The sequence below is a fragment of the Aureobasidium pullulans genome (assembly GCF_000721785.1).
Source record: "Aureobasidium pullulans EXF-150 unplaced genomic scaffold scaffold_1, whole genome shotgun sequence".
Taxonomy (NCBI): Eukaryota; Fungi; Ascomycota; class Dothideomycetes; order Dothideales; family Saccotheciaceae; genus Aureobasidium; species Aureobasidium pullulans.
Window position 1 is genome coordinate 1,222,849 of NW_021941021.1, and position 14,169 is coordinate 1,237,017.

Here is a 14,169-nt window from a genome sequence, read left to right on the forward strand (position 1 = left end):
CCAGACTGACTGGCAAAGGCCGCGCTAACTGTTCTGGGCTAAAGGTCACATGCTCTACCTCTGCTTCTACTCTCGCTTCTCGTTGACCTCTCGTCGATCTTGAGATGCTTATAGCGACCCTCCGCGAGATTACTCAATCCGGACATTCTCGTTCAGAAGCTTGTGAACACTATGATAGGGTCACTCATTCTACTGCATAATGCAGTGGCATCGCTGCACCATCGTCTATGTATTCGGGGCTGTATTGGTGATGACGGCGAAACTACCTGGACAGATCAAGCACACAGTCAATCGATCTTCTGATCAATTGATGCTAAGAGTACCATTTACTGAGAGCGTGACAGTCAAGGCTTCTCTGAGGACGACTAAATCGACGTAAAACCCCATGATGCTTCACGATTCAAACGGCCGCAAGCGTTGGCCTGGGTTGGGATTTGATAGAAGTGATAGATTTTAGGGAAGGTAATTACATATGGAGACACAAACATTATGTACAAAGGATTGTTGCCTTGACCGTTGCGGAGGAGTGTCAAGTATTGGGGGTTCAAATCCCCCAAAGGGGCTCCTGGGTTGGCGAAGAACCTCCTCCGTGTATATAGCGGCCGCTCTGCGGCCGAATCAAATAAAACAACATCATTGCTCTACAAAGGATTGTTGCCTTGAGATTGTCGTTCTTACACGGGATGTCATGATTCTTCGTCTGAGGTTGTGAATGTTTTTTTCTCAAGATACACTATTTTACATGTCAGTAAGGATACTCAGTCGAGTGACTATTTGCCTAATGGTCATTTGGACTCACCGTGAGGTTGAATGAAGAAGGACAGTATGAACGCAAGACCGAACGTAGCAGTCAAGCAGACAAACACAGTCTGTGTGAAGTTTCCCACAGTCGCAGAGTAGATGGCGTTGAATATGGTAGGAGCAATGACTCTAGCCAACGCATGCAAAAGACCAGAGGCACCAAGCAGCTGACCGGTCTTCTCGTGCGGTACATGTTTAGTCAGGGCTGATTGCAGAGTGGGCGAGCCAATCCCTCCGATGCTTGCTATGCTGCCGGAAAGAATCATCAACGGACCGGTACGAGCAAGAGTGTAGCCGAGATAGCCCAAGGTGTCAAAGAAGACGGCGACGCGGACGACGACGAGATCGAACGTATCACTGCCTGAACTACGTTGTTTAGCTGTGCCTGCTTTGCCACGGACATAGCGGGTCACAAGCGGAAGGACGACGATGAGGCACAAGACTCGGCAGGTGTTGACGATAGATAGGAAAACGCCTGACTCAAATGATTCCCAGTTGAACTGGTAGCGGGCGTAAATTACGATGATGGTCATACTTCCCATTGCGACGCCGAACAAAATGGTGTCGACAGCAGCTAAGAGTACAAGATTACGTCTCAGCGCTGGAGAAGAACCCTCGCCGGTCGGCCACAGAATCTTGAGTGGCTCAAGGATGTTGACGGCTCGGACTCGGTCGATCCAGTCCGAGGAGCCCCGTTGAGCTTTGTCTTCCTGATGTTTTTCCTGAGCGGCTTCCTGGCGCCGCTTGGAGAGTGATTCAGGAACGCAGAAGGCGATGAATAGGATGAAAGCAGCGTGCACAGCAAGTGAAGCATAGAAGATAGAAAGAATCTTTCCAGTGGCTTTGACTATCAATCCGCCTAGAATTGGGCCCAGAGCAATACCAGTGAAAAGGCAACCGTGGAGATAACCAAAGGAGATGTTGCGCCGCGCGGGAGGGGTGCAATCGGTGGCATATGCGTTTGCAATGGCCATGGCAGCAATGAATGAACCAGAGAGGCCATCGAGAGCGTAGCCGACCAGGATCCAGTTGACGGGGAACGTTTCGGGCTTGGTGGCAGCCATGATAATCAGAGCGTCTCCTGCAATGATGCCCATACTCGTCAAGGCAAGAATCTTGGTACGTCCGAAGCGATCTGAAAGAGCACCCAGCTTGGGGCTAGTTATGGCCGAGAGCAGACCGGCTATAAGGTTTCCATACAAGGTGAATTGTGCCACTCTGGCTTGCACTTCTGGAGATCGGCACTGAGGGTTCTCGCCGTCAAACAGGATAGGCAGAAAAGAATGGCTGGGGTTCTTGGTCTGCTGCTCAGACATGTATTCGCGACAGACGAGGTTGAGAATCAAGTTGATTCTTGGTGATATGATGGCGCCAAATGCCAGAGTCATGACGAAGAAAGGCGCCAGCACGAAATATATCGAAGGTCTACGGTACCACGGAAGATGGTCGAAGTCCTTGACTCCAGCCCACTCGTGGCCAGAGCCGGCATCACTGGCTCTTCTTTCACGCCCTTGAGGTTGGAGCAGCGGGTCCTGCTCACCGGCAGGCAGATCTGTGTCAACGCCTCCTCTTGCTATGGTCGTGTTCTCTTCACCGGAGTGAGTGCTCATTGGTCGTGACCTGGACATGTTGACATTCTTCGAGTTGATTTCGGCTTCGCCGATAAAGGCTGCATCAGTGTCGTTATCCATGTTGTCGTCCGTAGGTGATGATCAGGCAGAGAGCACCGAGCTTTAATCACGAAGCGTGATGCGCAGGACGACTTCCCAAGTCGCAACAAAGACTCGAGGTTTTGGGCGGAAGTCGAAGAGTGTCAAGATTGGTAATCCATCTGGGTCTCCCTTTGGACACGGCAATTGGCAGACATTTTGATCCCTAGCCTTTGATGCGCTTCGAAGCAGATAAGAACGCGGGCCAACAGCCCCCGAAAGTCAAACACGTCATTCCCTCTCCATACGCGAGCTCCTGCTTTGATGCCATATTGGAATGCACCACTATTTGATGATCGCGGTCTAGAGATTGCGCTGCTACTCCATCTTATTGTTTGCACGACCACCATTTCCGCACCTGCTCAATCTGTTCAGTGTGCCTGTGCAACTACTCTATTCACCTTCTCCTTGAGGCTCTGCATCTCGATCTGACAGTGGTTAGCGTCATCAGATGCACGATGACGCTCTCGATGACTCGGAATCTTTGGAAGTCCGAATCACCGACATTGCTTGCTGCCATGGTGACCCTGGTCTGCCTCGAATAAACAACGTGGACCGGTTCTGAGCATCTACTTTATTGTCTGTCTGCATTATGTCTAAACTAAGAGCAGGCTTTCTTGTCGTCTCCGGCCCCCGAGACATAGGGAAGCCAACATTGTGAATAGTACTGTGAAGAGGACGAGACCACCGATAAGAGGCCAGGGTGCAGAAACCTTAGACATCTTGACCGTGGCGGCTGCACCATCGAAACGACGCTCCAAAGAACTTGTGAAGCTTGGGCTGGGACCGATGGCAAGCAGATAATCTCCAGATGCTGACACCTGATCGCCGACGAAATGTCTCTGAACCGCCCGGCTCAGACCATCTACACCTTTGAGGACCTTGACTATGTCGGAAGAGCTCGCTTCGATGTTCGCCTGTGCTACGGATATCTGACCGTTATCCAGGTCGAAGACCCAGTAGCCCGCCCTCATCACCGCGTCTCCTATTGCTGAGATTTCCCCAGGACCAGAAGGTTCTACCATCAGAGTACAGAGCGGGTTACCGTTATGGTCGGCTGCGACGCCAGAATTTCCGGCTACTTTTGGTGCAAAGAGGTCTGCCAGGTGAAGATCGAGAGTAGCGGTATTGCTTACAAGGCCATCGCCAGAAAAGGTAAGCTGAAAATGAGTTATGTTGAATGCACTATGAACAACTTCACTACAAGGTCTCACACGCCTGCCTCCTGCCAATACAAGGATTTTCCTATACACAGGTTCTGGTACAAACCAACGGGCATTTCCTGAATCCAAGAAGACAGCATGAGGAACCTGGCCAGAAGAGAGTAACAGCTCCTCGCTGTTTTCATCGTGAGGGTTAACCGTGATTTTATCGAGTTTTAGTTTGTGTTCCGTGGCTGTCTTTCTACCATCGAGCAGGCAGTCGAGAGTGGTCATCGGGCCTTGGAATTTTGCTATGTCGATGCCACCAAAGATGATTGAGCCACTTGAATTGATCTGATTAAGATGAATGCCATACAGACGCGACTCAATAGCTCCGGATTGGACGAGCGCATCGAGGAAGGTCGGATACGGTTCGGACTTGTTGGACCCTTCGTTATTCGCGTAGCCAAGACCCATAATTCCAGTATTCATGCCAGTTGGATCAGACACTTCATAGGCAATCCCTAGTCGGGCGTTGGTAACAGATATTTCGCCTGCAGAAAGCATTAGTTAAAGGCGCCGTAATATCAAGTGTTCGCAACGGGTTTCCAAGTTCAACATACCAATCTGTACCTCATCTGTAAAGTAATCGCCTTTCTTTTTGGAGGAGTCCTCAAAACCAATGGACAGCCCGCCACGAGTAACCACATCAAAAGTCGACGACTTTGTAACATCAAAAGTACCACCGGCGCAACCATTTCTAGTCTTACAGGCAGTAGCGTTTGCAGCAGTGAAGAGTAGCTCGTTACTTCCGCTGTCGATCAATACTGCCTGCACTTGGCTGGGATTGCCTACAGAAATGTTGGCGTAGTACAGTGTGGATGTTAAATGGCATGGAATAGTTAGAATATTAGAATATTCCACTCAAAATCGGTGAAATATTCCACTCTATTGGCATGGAATAGAATTAGCTAATCGAGTAGAATATTCTACTATTCCAACTAGTAACTTACTGTCGTCGTCGTCGTCGTCGTCGTAGTTCAAAGTTTTGGCTAGGGTTAACCGAGCAGCAACTTTAAGGCAATTTAGGACTCGTAGGAGACTAGTAGTTGCCGTGCCAAAAATCCTCGCTTCGGTTATGCGAATTCTGACGTGTTTGATTAGCTAGATCTAATCTCGGAGATTAGATCGGCAGCTCCGATTAGCCTAGCTACGCGAAGCGACGCGTCGAGTTCGTGTCGGATACTAGCTAACTTTTCTTTGCGACGCTTCCCTTCCTCCTTCCTACACTAACTACCCTAACTACTTCTCGCGAATTAACATCTCTCTTAAATTAACAGCTAAGTCTATACTTGCTTTCCCGTTACATTTAGCACCTTAAAGAACCCTAATACTAACCTTCTTACTATGTATTCCTCTACTAGTTAAGATACTAACTACCTAGAGTTATAGAGCTAACTACATCTCTAATGCCTCGATAGGTAGCTCCTTCGAGCGGCTAAATAGAGTACGCTCTACGTATACGCTACTCGTAATAAGAGGGTTAGGGTACCTAAAGCTAAATACTAGAACTTAGAGGGTTATATAGAGAGCATCTTTATTAAAGATCACTCTAAAGCTAATACCTCTAAATCTAACACCGATACGGATTAACCTCTAATACCTCGACCCTCTAAGCGATAACGTACGACTACTACCGCTACGCCTCCCTCTCCTTCTCTTACTCCCTCTCTTACTTCTAATAACACCGAACCGGAACCTAATCTATATCGACGTCCTCGCAAAGCTACTACCCCCCGTAGTAATGCCGTAGAACTCTAGTCTTATACGAGGGCACGCCGTATTAGTAAGCTAGAGCGCAAGCGTAAGAAGAAGATCTAGTATTACTATTATAAGAACAAGGACTGTCCTTATAACTACTTAACTACTAACTATAAGAACATTAGGTTATATCTTGCTCGTAGGCACGGTTAGAACTCGACTAGCTCGCTTCTACGCATCGTATTAGTAGCAGTTCCTCGAGCCTCTCGCCTTCTTAATGACATTAATAGAGCTGCATTAAATAGGCGCCTTATCGACTATATTACCTCGAGCAACATACCCTTCCGTACCGCTAGCAATATTAAGCTCTATGCCCTGCTTAATAAGGTGTTTCCTAGCGTATCTAAGTTGCTAATTAAGACGCATTACTTAGTAGCTAAACATGTTAAAAAACAACACGATTTTTATAAGGATTAGCTTAAGGCTCTACTAGCAACTTCTCGCTTAGTAATCTACTTTACTTGCGATACTTAGACTGCTAACTATAGCAGTTACGAACTACTTAGTATTATAGCTCGGTTCGTAGCTCCGGATAGCATGTTAAGTAAGGCTCTACTTGCTCTACATAAACTACCTATTAGCTATGCTAGTAAGCACTACGCACCTCTATTCTTTTAAACCATTGTCGACTATAACATCTAGCAAAGGATTAGCTACATTACCTCTAATAATGCTACCTATAACGACACTATAATGCGGCACCTCGCTACCCTATTTCGCGAGCGTTTATCGGTCGATTAGGACCCTATTTAGCATAGGACTTGATGCTTCGGCCATTAGATTAATCTAGCTAGTTAAGCCTTTATGTCTACGAGCTTAGAGGAAGCTATTGCTACTATAATCGCTAAGAGCTAGGAGCCCTTAGAGGCCATTACTAAAATTAGCTAGGGTACTAGAATTGCTAACTATAAGGCCGTCGACTATCTTCGTAAGTTCTTTAAGTAGATTATAAAGTTAGCTCGCCGGCGACGTAAGTTTAGAGCAACTGCTAGCCTAGCACTAATGCTTAATAACACGACGAGGTAGAATAGCTAGCTCGCTATAATTAAGCGAGGGCTCTAATGTCGATCGACCATACGCTCTATATAGCATACTAATGAGCATATAGAGCAGACTGTTTTAAAACAGCGCTATTAGCAGTTCCTTAAGACCCTCGTCGAGTTTATAGAGCCTCTATAATAGGTTACTAAGTTATGCGAAGGCGACGATGCAACTCTAGACTAAGTAAGAATCCCTAACCTAAAATTTAACTATATCCTCACCAAAATCTATAATAATCTAGGTACTAACATTTTTACAGGTCCTAATGTCGATAGATTTTCTTAGAAAGCATTATAATTAGTCCGCCGTACGCTATGCCTCTAATCTAGTCCTCGCTACTGCTATTCGTACTAGTCGCTATGCCCTTAACAAATGGTAGGCCATTAACGACTATACGCTAGCGTACACCGCCGCCCTCCTCCTCTATCTAACCTTCCGCGAAGCCTATATTATAACTTATTAGCCTTAGTCATAGCGAGCTCTAGCTATTGCTACTACTCGCGCTCTATAGTCGGCGAGCTATAAGGACAAGATTAGACTACTCTAAATAGAGTCATTATAAGAGGAGGAAGGTTAGTCGAACAAGCTAGCCTTATAGTAAGCATCTATATAGCACACAATATTAGTTAAAGTTCATAAGGAGTTTATACACTTTATAAAGTTACCTCCGGTGCTAACGAAGGACCCTATTAAGTGGTAGCTTAAACCGACGTAACAATAGAACTATCCGAACCTCTCTTATATAGCTATCGACGTCCTCTCTATTAACCCGATGTCTACTAAGTTAGAGCGTGTGTTTAGTAGCTATAGAAGGACCCTCTTGTAGGATAGAGCTTAGCTCTCTACGGCTAACCTTAGCTATATCGAGTGCCTTAAGAACTGGCAGAAGAACCTCTACTTTAAGGAGGTCGAATTGGCTATAGAAGAGGCCGATATAGAGGAGGAGGAAGGACAGGGTCACAGCGACGACGACGAGGGTAGAATTGGCATTATTCTACTGATGACATAGCATAGAATAGAATAATTAGTTAGCAAGGTGGAATGGCATAGAATAGAGGCCAGATTTCAAAGATTCCATGTAACATCCACACTAGCGTAGTATGCCCATCCGATATCGTCTATCATTCTGTCTGTCAATGCGATCTCAATGGCAGAGGTACCGGTGTGCTGTGTTGCTTGGACTTGCAACAGCAGTGCAGCTAAGCATAGTGTAAGAGCTATACGATAGCTCATGGCAAATGGTAGCATGTGTTCGGTTGATGATTGAGGGTCGAATGTTGGTAGCAAGAAGATGGGTATGGTAGAAAGCTTGGGTTGGAGAATGTATACAGAAGTAACAATACCTTTTAAATACTGTCCATTTCTATCAGAGCCATGACTCACGGTGAACTGTTATACGGTATATGAGGGAAAAACACGCATGTGACCTGCAACAACAACGAGCAAATTGCCTCGTATTTTGGAATCTGGCAAGACCATGTGGCACAGGGACATATTAGAGCAGCTTCGGCCAAATCTTGCACGTCCTATAAAAGATATTTCTTTTTGCAGAATGTCTTTGAGAACAACTATCTGGCTCAAACACACTCAGCGAATAAGACTTGTACTCACTTGGCCTGTCACGCTCGGAATGTCCCGTCAAGATCTGGACGTATTACATCTCCTCTTGTGAGTACAGCCTTTCACTAAGAAGCGCTGACTTTCACGCCCTCAGAGGAGGGCTGCACTGATCTAAGAAAACATTGTGCATTCCTTCAGCCCGGATGACCTTCAGAAGGCAAAAGCACAGGAGGCACCATGATACTATCTTCAATTCAACTATCGGGATATCAACTTGCGTTGACAGCTGCCGATCCTCGAATTTAGAAGTCTGAACAGCTTTTGGGGTACTGAACAGCTCTCTTAACCCACTTCTTGAGTCTGTTGCCGTCGATCGAGACAACCATGTTGACCTTCTGGAGGTTCTGTGCGGTGGGCTTAAGGGCCTCCTGGTATGCGTGAATGTTACCGTAGTTTGGACTTGAAGGGGCAGTGTCGACATCAAGATAGACTGAATTAAATGTAAGCTCTTGTGTTCAAGTACAGAGCCTCCGGGAGCAACTTACAGCTTGTGGTGTTCTTGACGATGGTGGGATCCAGCATAATGGCTGCGGCGGTCTCATCCCCTGGAGTCCATCAGTATTTCGACTTCCACCAAGGTGTGGAAGACTTACAAAGTGGGAAAATGGTACCATAGTACTTGTGCATCAAGCTGGAGTAGGGGTTCTTGACTTTGTAAATGTCGTCAAGGTACTCTTGGGTGACGGAGACCTGGTTGGCGACATTACCAGCGATGGCTGCGAGTTAGTCAGTCAGTTTGCTCGGTGGGCAACGTGGTGGCTAGGTTCAGAAAAGCCGGAGTCGATTGGGTTATAAGCTTCAGGGGGACTTACTGATGTTTGGGAAGGGAGCTGTGAGCGCAATCTTAGTGCCTTCAGGATCGATCATGAGGTTGATCGTGTAGGCTGTCAGTAGCCGTCACTGTTCGAATCGACGGTGAAACTCACATCGGAACTCCAATCAGCTTGCATAACGCTACCGGTGACTTGCAGAAGGTTGTCATCGATGTAACCTCCCTAATGTAACTGGTCAGTGAAACCAATCAATAGCAGAAGGCGAACAAAGACATAGTGCAGAGAGATGCAACCGCGACTTGTTGCATCTCATAGTCCACAACCTCGGTTCTGGTAGAAGGATTTTGAAAAAAACGTCCAAACCAACGCGCTTACCATAATCACAAGCTCCTTTGCGTTCTTCGCAAAGTCGGGATCCATACGGATGGCGAGGGCAATGTTTGTCAAAGCACCCGCCGAGTAGATCGAGACCTGGCCAGGGTACTTGCGAACCTGCTGGATCATGAACCAAGCAGCGTCCTTGGAAGCGAATGTGGTGTTGGGGTAGCCTTCGTAAAGGGCTGCCTTTGATACCCGAGTCGGGTCTCCAGAAGTTGGGTCATTTCCCAATGCCTCATACGTCAGGTTCTCGGGCGCAAAAGATCCTTCCCAAGCGAGTTTTCCATGAACCATCTCCCACTATCAGTCGAGAGACAGTCAGCAAAGTTGCAGAAGAAAAAGGACAAAGATGGAAGGATAAGTGGGAAGTTGGAAGTTGGAAACTTTGAGGACTAGATCTCCAACATGGCATCTACCGTCGACCTCTTTCGTGCATTGGAGCAGAGGGAGTCACGCAGTTGTCTTTGTGAGCCACTTACAGTTTGGAAAAGTTCAGGAGTGTTCAGTAAAGGATAATCGGCACCCTTGTGAACAGGAATGCAAGACAGGTTGCCGATCTCAAGTGTAGCTAGGGCATGCCTGTATAGAGCATGATCAGCATACATTCAAGGCTGACACGCTGCAATATTTAAACCTACAGTCCACACTGGAGAGCCCAAGAGTTCGCAGTATCCGAGACCAGTCCAAGCACATCCCATCCGGCATCAAGAGCCATGAGATAAGGGATGAATCCAGCGGTACCCCAGTCATTGTCCATGATAACCTTGGGCTTGACCGTAGTATGGTTCTTGGTCGACCTCTCTTCAAGCTGATCCAGAGGAGCCGCTCCAGCAAAGCTGGCAGCAACCAAAGAGGTAGCAACGAAGAGTTTCGAGAACGAAGGAAACATTTTGAAAGTGAACCGAGTAAATGAAAAACTTGTAGAATCAAAATCTGTTTACCTCTGGCCTACTGGTCGTTCTTATAGAAACACTTACATGACTGGAAAACCCGAAATCTTGGCATGTGCTTATCATTAACGATATCTAGGTTTGACTTTTGGCAGGTCGGTAATTTCTGGGCGAGCGCCCTGTCGCATGGCCAACGGCTTGGACGGCCCATGAGGTTCCATGGTCCGTGATCTGGTGTGTGAACGGCGCTGCGGTGAACCGTGTGGACTCGGGCAATAGATGGAGGGACATCGATCGGAAAGATAAGAGACGCATGCACGGTGATAAGATACACATGTGCAAAGCATATCATCGGTCACGTCCGCATCGACAGTCGGTGATCGAGATTGAACAAATTGAGCAGACCCGAAGGAATGATACAGGTGAGTGAGTATTGCTCTCGAGATTGTAAGCATTATCCACACGCAAGAAGTGGTCATGTCTGCCCAATGTAGGTAAGAGAAGGTTAGACCACAGACGTACGACCCTTGACGTGAGTCTCACATTCTACTCATGGGCATGAAAGCTAGCGCCACTTTGACAGCAGTGCGGCGGATATCGATCGTCAAGAAGAGCCAGCTTTGACAAACTGACGGACAGATTCGGGGAAAGCCACGCCGCTAGAGTACGGATGTCAAAAAGACATATGGCCAAGACAAACAAAAACTTGTCGCAGCCGTGAATCGAACACGGGGCTCGTGCATGGCAAGCACGAATTTTACCACTAAACCACTGCGACTTATGTATTAATTCTGTCCTCGCGGTACATATATTCTACCAACCTCACGTGGCGTGACCCAGGCGTGGTTCAATCTTCAGAGGTCAGACATCTGGCATAGTGGGCCAAGCTTGCATCTTTTGTGAGTGCCGTCATTCACCTTCTCACACCCAACAACAACAACATGGTAAGCACTGGTTTGGTGGCCGTCATGCCCTATGCTCTATATGCTAACACGCGCGACGATCTAGGCTCGCAACGCAGAGAAGGCGCAGAGTACACTCTTCCGATGGAGGGCCCAGCAAGCGGCAGATCTGGGCATCCTTGACACCACTCGTACACGACGACCAAAGGCCATCTCACAACAAGAATCCGTACCCACATGTGAACGCTGGCGCGGTCAGGTACTCAAGGAGATTTCGCGCAAAGTTTCGAAAATCCAGGACCTGGCGCTTTCGGATTTCCAGATTCGCGACATCAACGATGAACTCAACAAGCTTTTCAAAGAAAAATGGCAATGGGAGATGCGCATCCGCGAACTAGGAGGACCGAACTACATGAGGGGAGGTGGTCGTGTCGTCGATGAGGAAGGTCGTGAAATCCAAGGCGGTGGAAAGGGCTATCGCTATTTTGGAAGGGCAAAAGAGCTTCCCGGAGTCAAGGAGTTGTTCGAGGCTGCAAAGGTCAAACCACAGGAGGAGAAGGCTTTGGAGACACGCTCGGACCTGCGCCAGAAGGTCGACGCTGCCTACTATGGTTACAACCTTGACGAGGAGGATGGCACATTACTCGCCTATGAGGCACAAAAAGAGAAGGAGGCCTTTGAACACACTCTGGACAACACAGGGGCAGATGAGGAAGCCGATTGGGAGCCTTTGCCGGGCGATTCTGGAGATGGCGTCGCATGGCATCTTCCAACTGCAGAAGAAGTCGAGGCCGAGCTTATTGAGAGGAGGAGGAGAAAGCTACTGGACAAGCTTTGAGGACATCTCGAAAGCCTGTACAACAATATGCCCCGTGATGGCCCGTCAATCAACACATGGTTAGCCCGAGACTGCACTGGTCAGACGTTGTCCGCATCCGCATTCAGTTCCCGCGCATCGGCTTTGATGGTGACGCTGCTGTTCGGGCTTCTCTAACGACCACCTCTCAAATGTATACCTAGGATGCGGGCTTGATTGTCCATTGCAGAGGATTTCACTCTAAATGTAACGCAGTCCACGAGGTCACGATAATCGATCATGCGCTCTTGATCACAGATCACAATAATATTCTGTTCTCGCGATGAAGTTCTGCTGTTCGTATGCCATGTTACGTGCCACTCAGACATGCAAGCTTCTGAAGGAGCCTCTCTCCGATTCGTTGTTTGAGCTATCGACAATAATCGCAGCATGCGAAGCATGTGTACTGGGCGTACAAGGGGTAGCAGCTTAGAGCGGCTCCCCGGAAATCAAAATCAACAGCTCTAGAACAGTCTCTACGTGGTCTTCCACAAAGGTGGTTTCTCCACGGTCACCGATTCCTTATCTCAGGCGGAGTGCACGTTCCACTTGACAACCGACTTCGCTCTTGCCTACCTAGGTGGACGACATCAATACCACGCGGGGTCCCCCGGCGAGCGGTCGTGGCCGAATAGAAGAAGGACCCAGAAACGGCACGATATCGCTGAGTATCGTAATAGCGAAGATCCCCACCGGCGTAAAGACGGAGTAGACATGAGTTTCTCGAGCTCTTGCTCGGGGGTCTCCGCGTCTATTCAGGTACCTAGATGGTGAACATAACCCGACCATCAGTAGGACAATTCTTTTCCAGAAACATATAGCTACCGCAGTATGTCTCGACATTTTCGCTCAGCCTTCCAAAGTCCCTTGAAATTCTTGTCACAATCAAACACTACCTTCAAGTATTCTCAGTCCTGTTTGTACGCCACAATGGCAGTCAAAATCAACAACATATCAGTACATAAGATCCAACCACCAAAGGGATCGAAGATTGATTTCGGTGCTGAGGTCAGAGGAGCAGATCTGGAGAACCTCTCGGGTAAGCATCTTATTCCCTCTGTACGTTGTGAACACCATCAAACTAACACGATGCCGCGTCACAGAGCAAGATTTTGAAATCATCAGAAACGCCTTATATGAACACAGCGTTGTTCTGTTCAAAAACCAGCAATCACTCTCACCCAAGGCTCAGTTCGAACTCACTCAAAAGTTCGACCCCTCCGCTGGATCTTATGGACATGGAAAAACGATTGATGCTAAGCGATCTGTACTTCACCCAGATCTTAAGACAATCCCCCACCAGCCACAGGTGCAGGTCATTGGAAACGGTCCGATCGCCGAGTTCGAAGGATTGAAGAACATCACACTCAAGCACCCTCATCACAAGACGTTCCACAAGACACCAATTAGTGAGGCCGATGACCGAGAGGCAACGAGATTTTACCGCTGGCACATAGACGCGGCACTATATGATCTGTCTCCACCCAAAGTCACCAGCCTCATGGCCGTCAGTGTCCCAAAGACCGAGTATCAGACTCTCAGATACGATGACAGAAGTAACGACGAGATGAGAGTGCCTCGCGGAAGCACAGCGTTCGTGAGCTCACGTCGTACCTACGATCTTCTCTCAGAAGCCGACAAGGAGTTCGCCCGCACAACAAAAGTGCAGTACGCAGCTCACCCATACATCTGGATGAGTCCCGCACGATCAAGAAGCGATGGTCTTGGTTTGGTCTCAGACGGCCTTGAACTCTCGCGAGAAGAGCTACCCCCAATCGATGAGTCCAAGATCAAGATATTGCCCATGTGTTGGCGAAACCCCGTGACTGGACGTCTCGCTTTGCAGATTCACCCTTCTGCAGTTGAGAAGCTTCATCTTGCCGATGGCACTGTTATCAGCGACCTCGAAAAGGTCAGAGACATCGTTCATAGGCTCCAAAGGCCTGGAATTGCTCCAGAACTTGTACACGCCATTAACTGGGATGAAGGCGACCTCGCAATCTTCGACAATTGGTCAGTCATACATTCCGTGACAGGGTCGTTCTTGCCCACGGAGGTTCGTATCTTCAGACAATGTAATTTGGCGGCTTCTGAAGACCCTCTTGGACCGGAGTGATTCAGGCAAAATGGCGAGGAATGGTTGAGGGACACATAGCTTTGGGGAAATAGAGCCAAAGGCTTTGAGCAAGCCGTTGTAGCCATCAATCAACGACTAAGATCGAGAGAAGCCAAGTTC

General features: G+C 48.0%; 6 protein-coding genes across 6 annotated transcripts; 2 read left to right on the forward strand and 4 right to left on the reverse strand.

Annotated features, from left to right (window-relative positions):
• Window positions 1-429: 429 nt before the first annotated feature.
• On the reverse strand, window positions 430-2,687 carry M438DRAFT_287003 (MFS transporter). Its single transcript, XM_029901606.1, has 2 exons — window positions 800-2,687; window positions 430-733 (listed from the first exon to the last, which is right to left on the reverse strand). The coding sequence occupies exons 1-2, from the start codon at window positions 2,490-2,492 to the stop codon at window positions 687-689; spliced, it is 1,740 nt and encodes a 579-aa protein (XP_029765753.1). The 5' UTR covers window positions 2,493-2,687; the 3' UTR covers window positions 430-686.
• Window positions 2,688-3,649: 962 nt separating this feature from the next.
• On the reverse strand, window positions 3,650-4,528 carry M438DRAFT_248459 (acid protease; the record flags this gene model as incomplete). Its single annotated transcript, XM_029899619.1, has 2 exons — window positions 3,650-4,206; window positions 4,276-4,528. Coding segments are annotated over 2 exons (810 nt in total), but the record flags the coding sequence as incomplete, so codon positions are not given.
• A 3,848-nt stretch (window positions 4,529-8,376) lies between these two features.
• Window positions 8,377-10,174, reverse strand: M438DRAFT_330560 (nucleoside hydrolase; the record flags this gene model as incomplete). The annotated part of the gene is made up of 8 exons (XM_029903335.1): window positions 8,377-8,564; window positions 8,620-8,679; window positions 8,728-8,850; window positions 8,947-9,018; window positions 9,069-9,129; window positions 9,283-9,585; window positions 9,765-9,864; window positions 9,924-10,174. 8 exons carry the CDS (start codon window positions 10,172-10,174, stop codon window positions 8,377-8,379), a joined length of 1,158 nt encoding a protein of 385 aa, XP_029765755.1.
• Window positions 10,175-11,116: 942 nt separating this feature from the next.
• Window positions 11,117-11,915, forward strand: M438DRAFT_350965 (Isy1-like splicing factor; the record flags this gene model as incomplete). Its single annotated transcript, XM_029906684.1, has 2 exons — window positions 11,117-11,119; window positions 11,184-11,915. 2 exons carry the CDS (start codon window positions 11,117-11,119, stop codon window positions 11,913-11,915), a joined length of 735 nt encoding a protein of 244 aa, XP_029765756.1.
• A 486-nt stretch (window positions 11,916-12,401) lies between these two features.
• Window positions 12,402-12,841, reverse strand: M438DRAFT_341309 (uncharacterized protein). The gene has a single exon (XM_029904470.1). The coding sequence runs from the start codon at window positions 12,774-12,776 to the stop codon at window positions 12,510-12,512; it is 267 nt and encodes an 88-aa protein (XP_029765757.1). The 5' UTR covers window positions 12,777-12,841; the 3' UTR covers window positions 12,402-12,509.
• Window positions 12,842-12,863: 22 nt separating this feature from the next.
• Window positions 12,864-14,049, forward strand: M438DRAFT_263638 (Clavaminate synthase-like protein; the record flags this gene model as incomplete). Its single annotated transcript, XM_029899898.1, has 2 exons — window positions 12,864-12,972; window positions 13,037-14,049. The coding sequence occupies 2 exons, from the start codon at window positions 12,864-12,866 to the stop codon at window positions 14,047-14,049; spliced, it is 1,122 nt and encodes a 373-aa protein (XP_029765758.1).
• Between the last annotated feature and the right edge of the window lie 120 nt (window positions 14,050-14,169).

Bases quoted from the DNA above. Each gene is read 5' to 3' on its own strand.
- M438DRAFT_287003 (XM_029901606.1), bottom strand. From the start codon at position 2,492: ATGGATAACGACACTGATGCAGCCTTTATCGGCGAAGCCGAAATCAAC. The intron at 734-799 runs GTGAGTCCAAAT...CATGTAAAATAG, and splicing joins CTTCTTCATTCAACCTCACG to TGTATCTTGAGAAAAAAACA.
- M438DRAFT_341309 (XM_029904470.1), bottom strand. From the start codon at position 12,776: ATGTCGAGACATACTGCGGTAGCTATATGTTTCTGGAAAAGAATTGTC.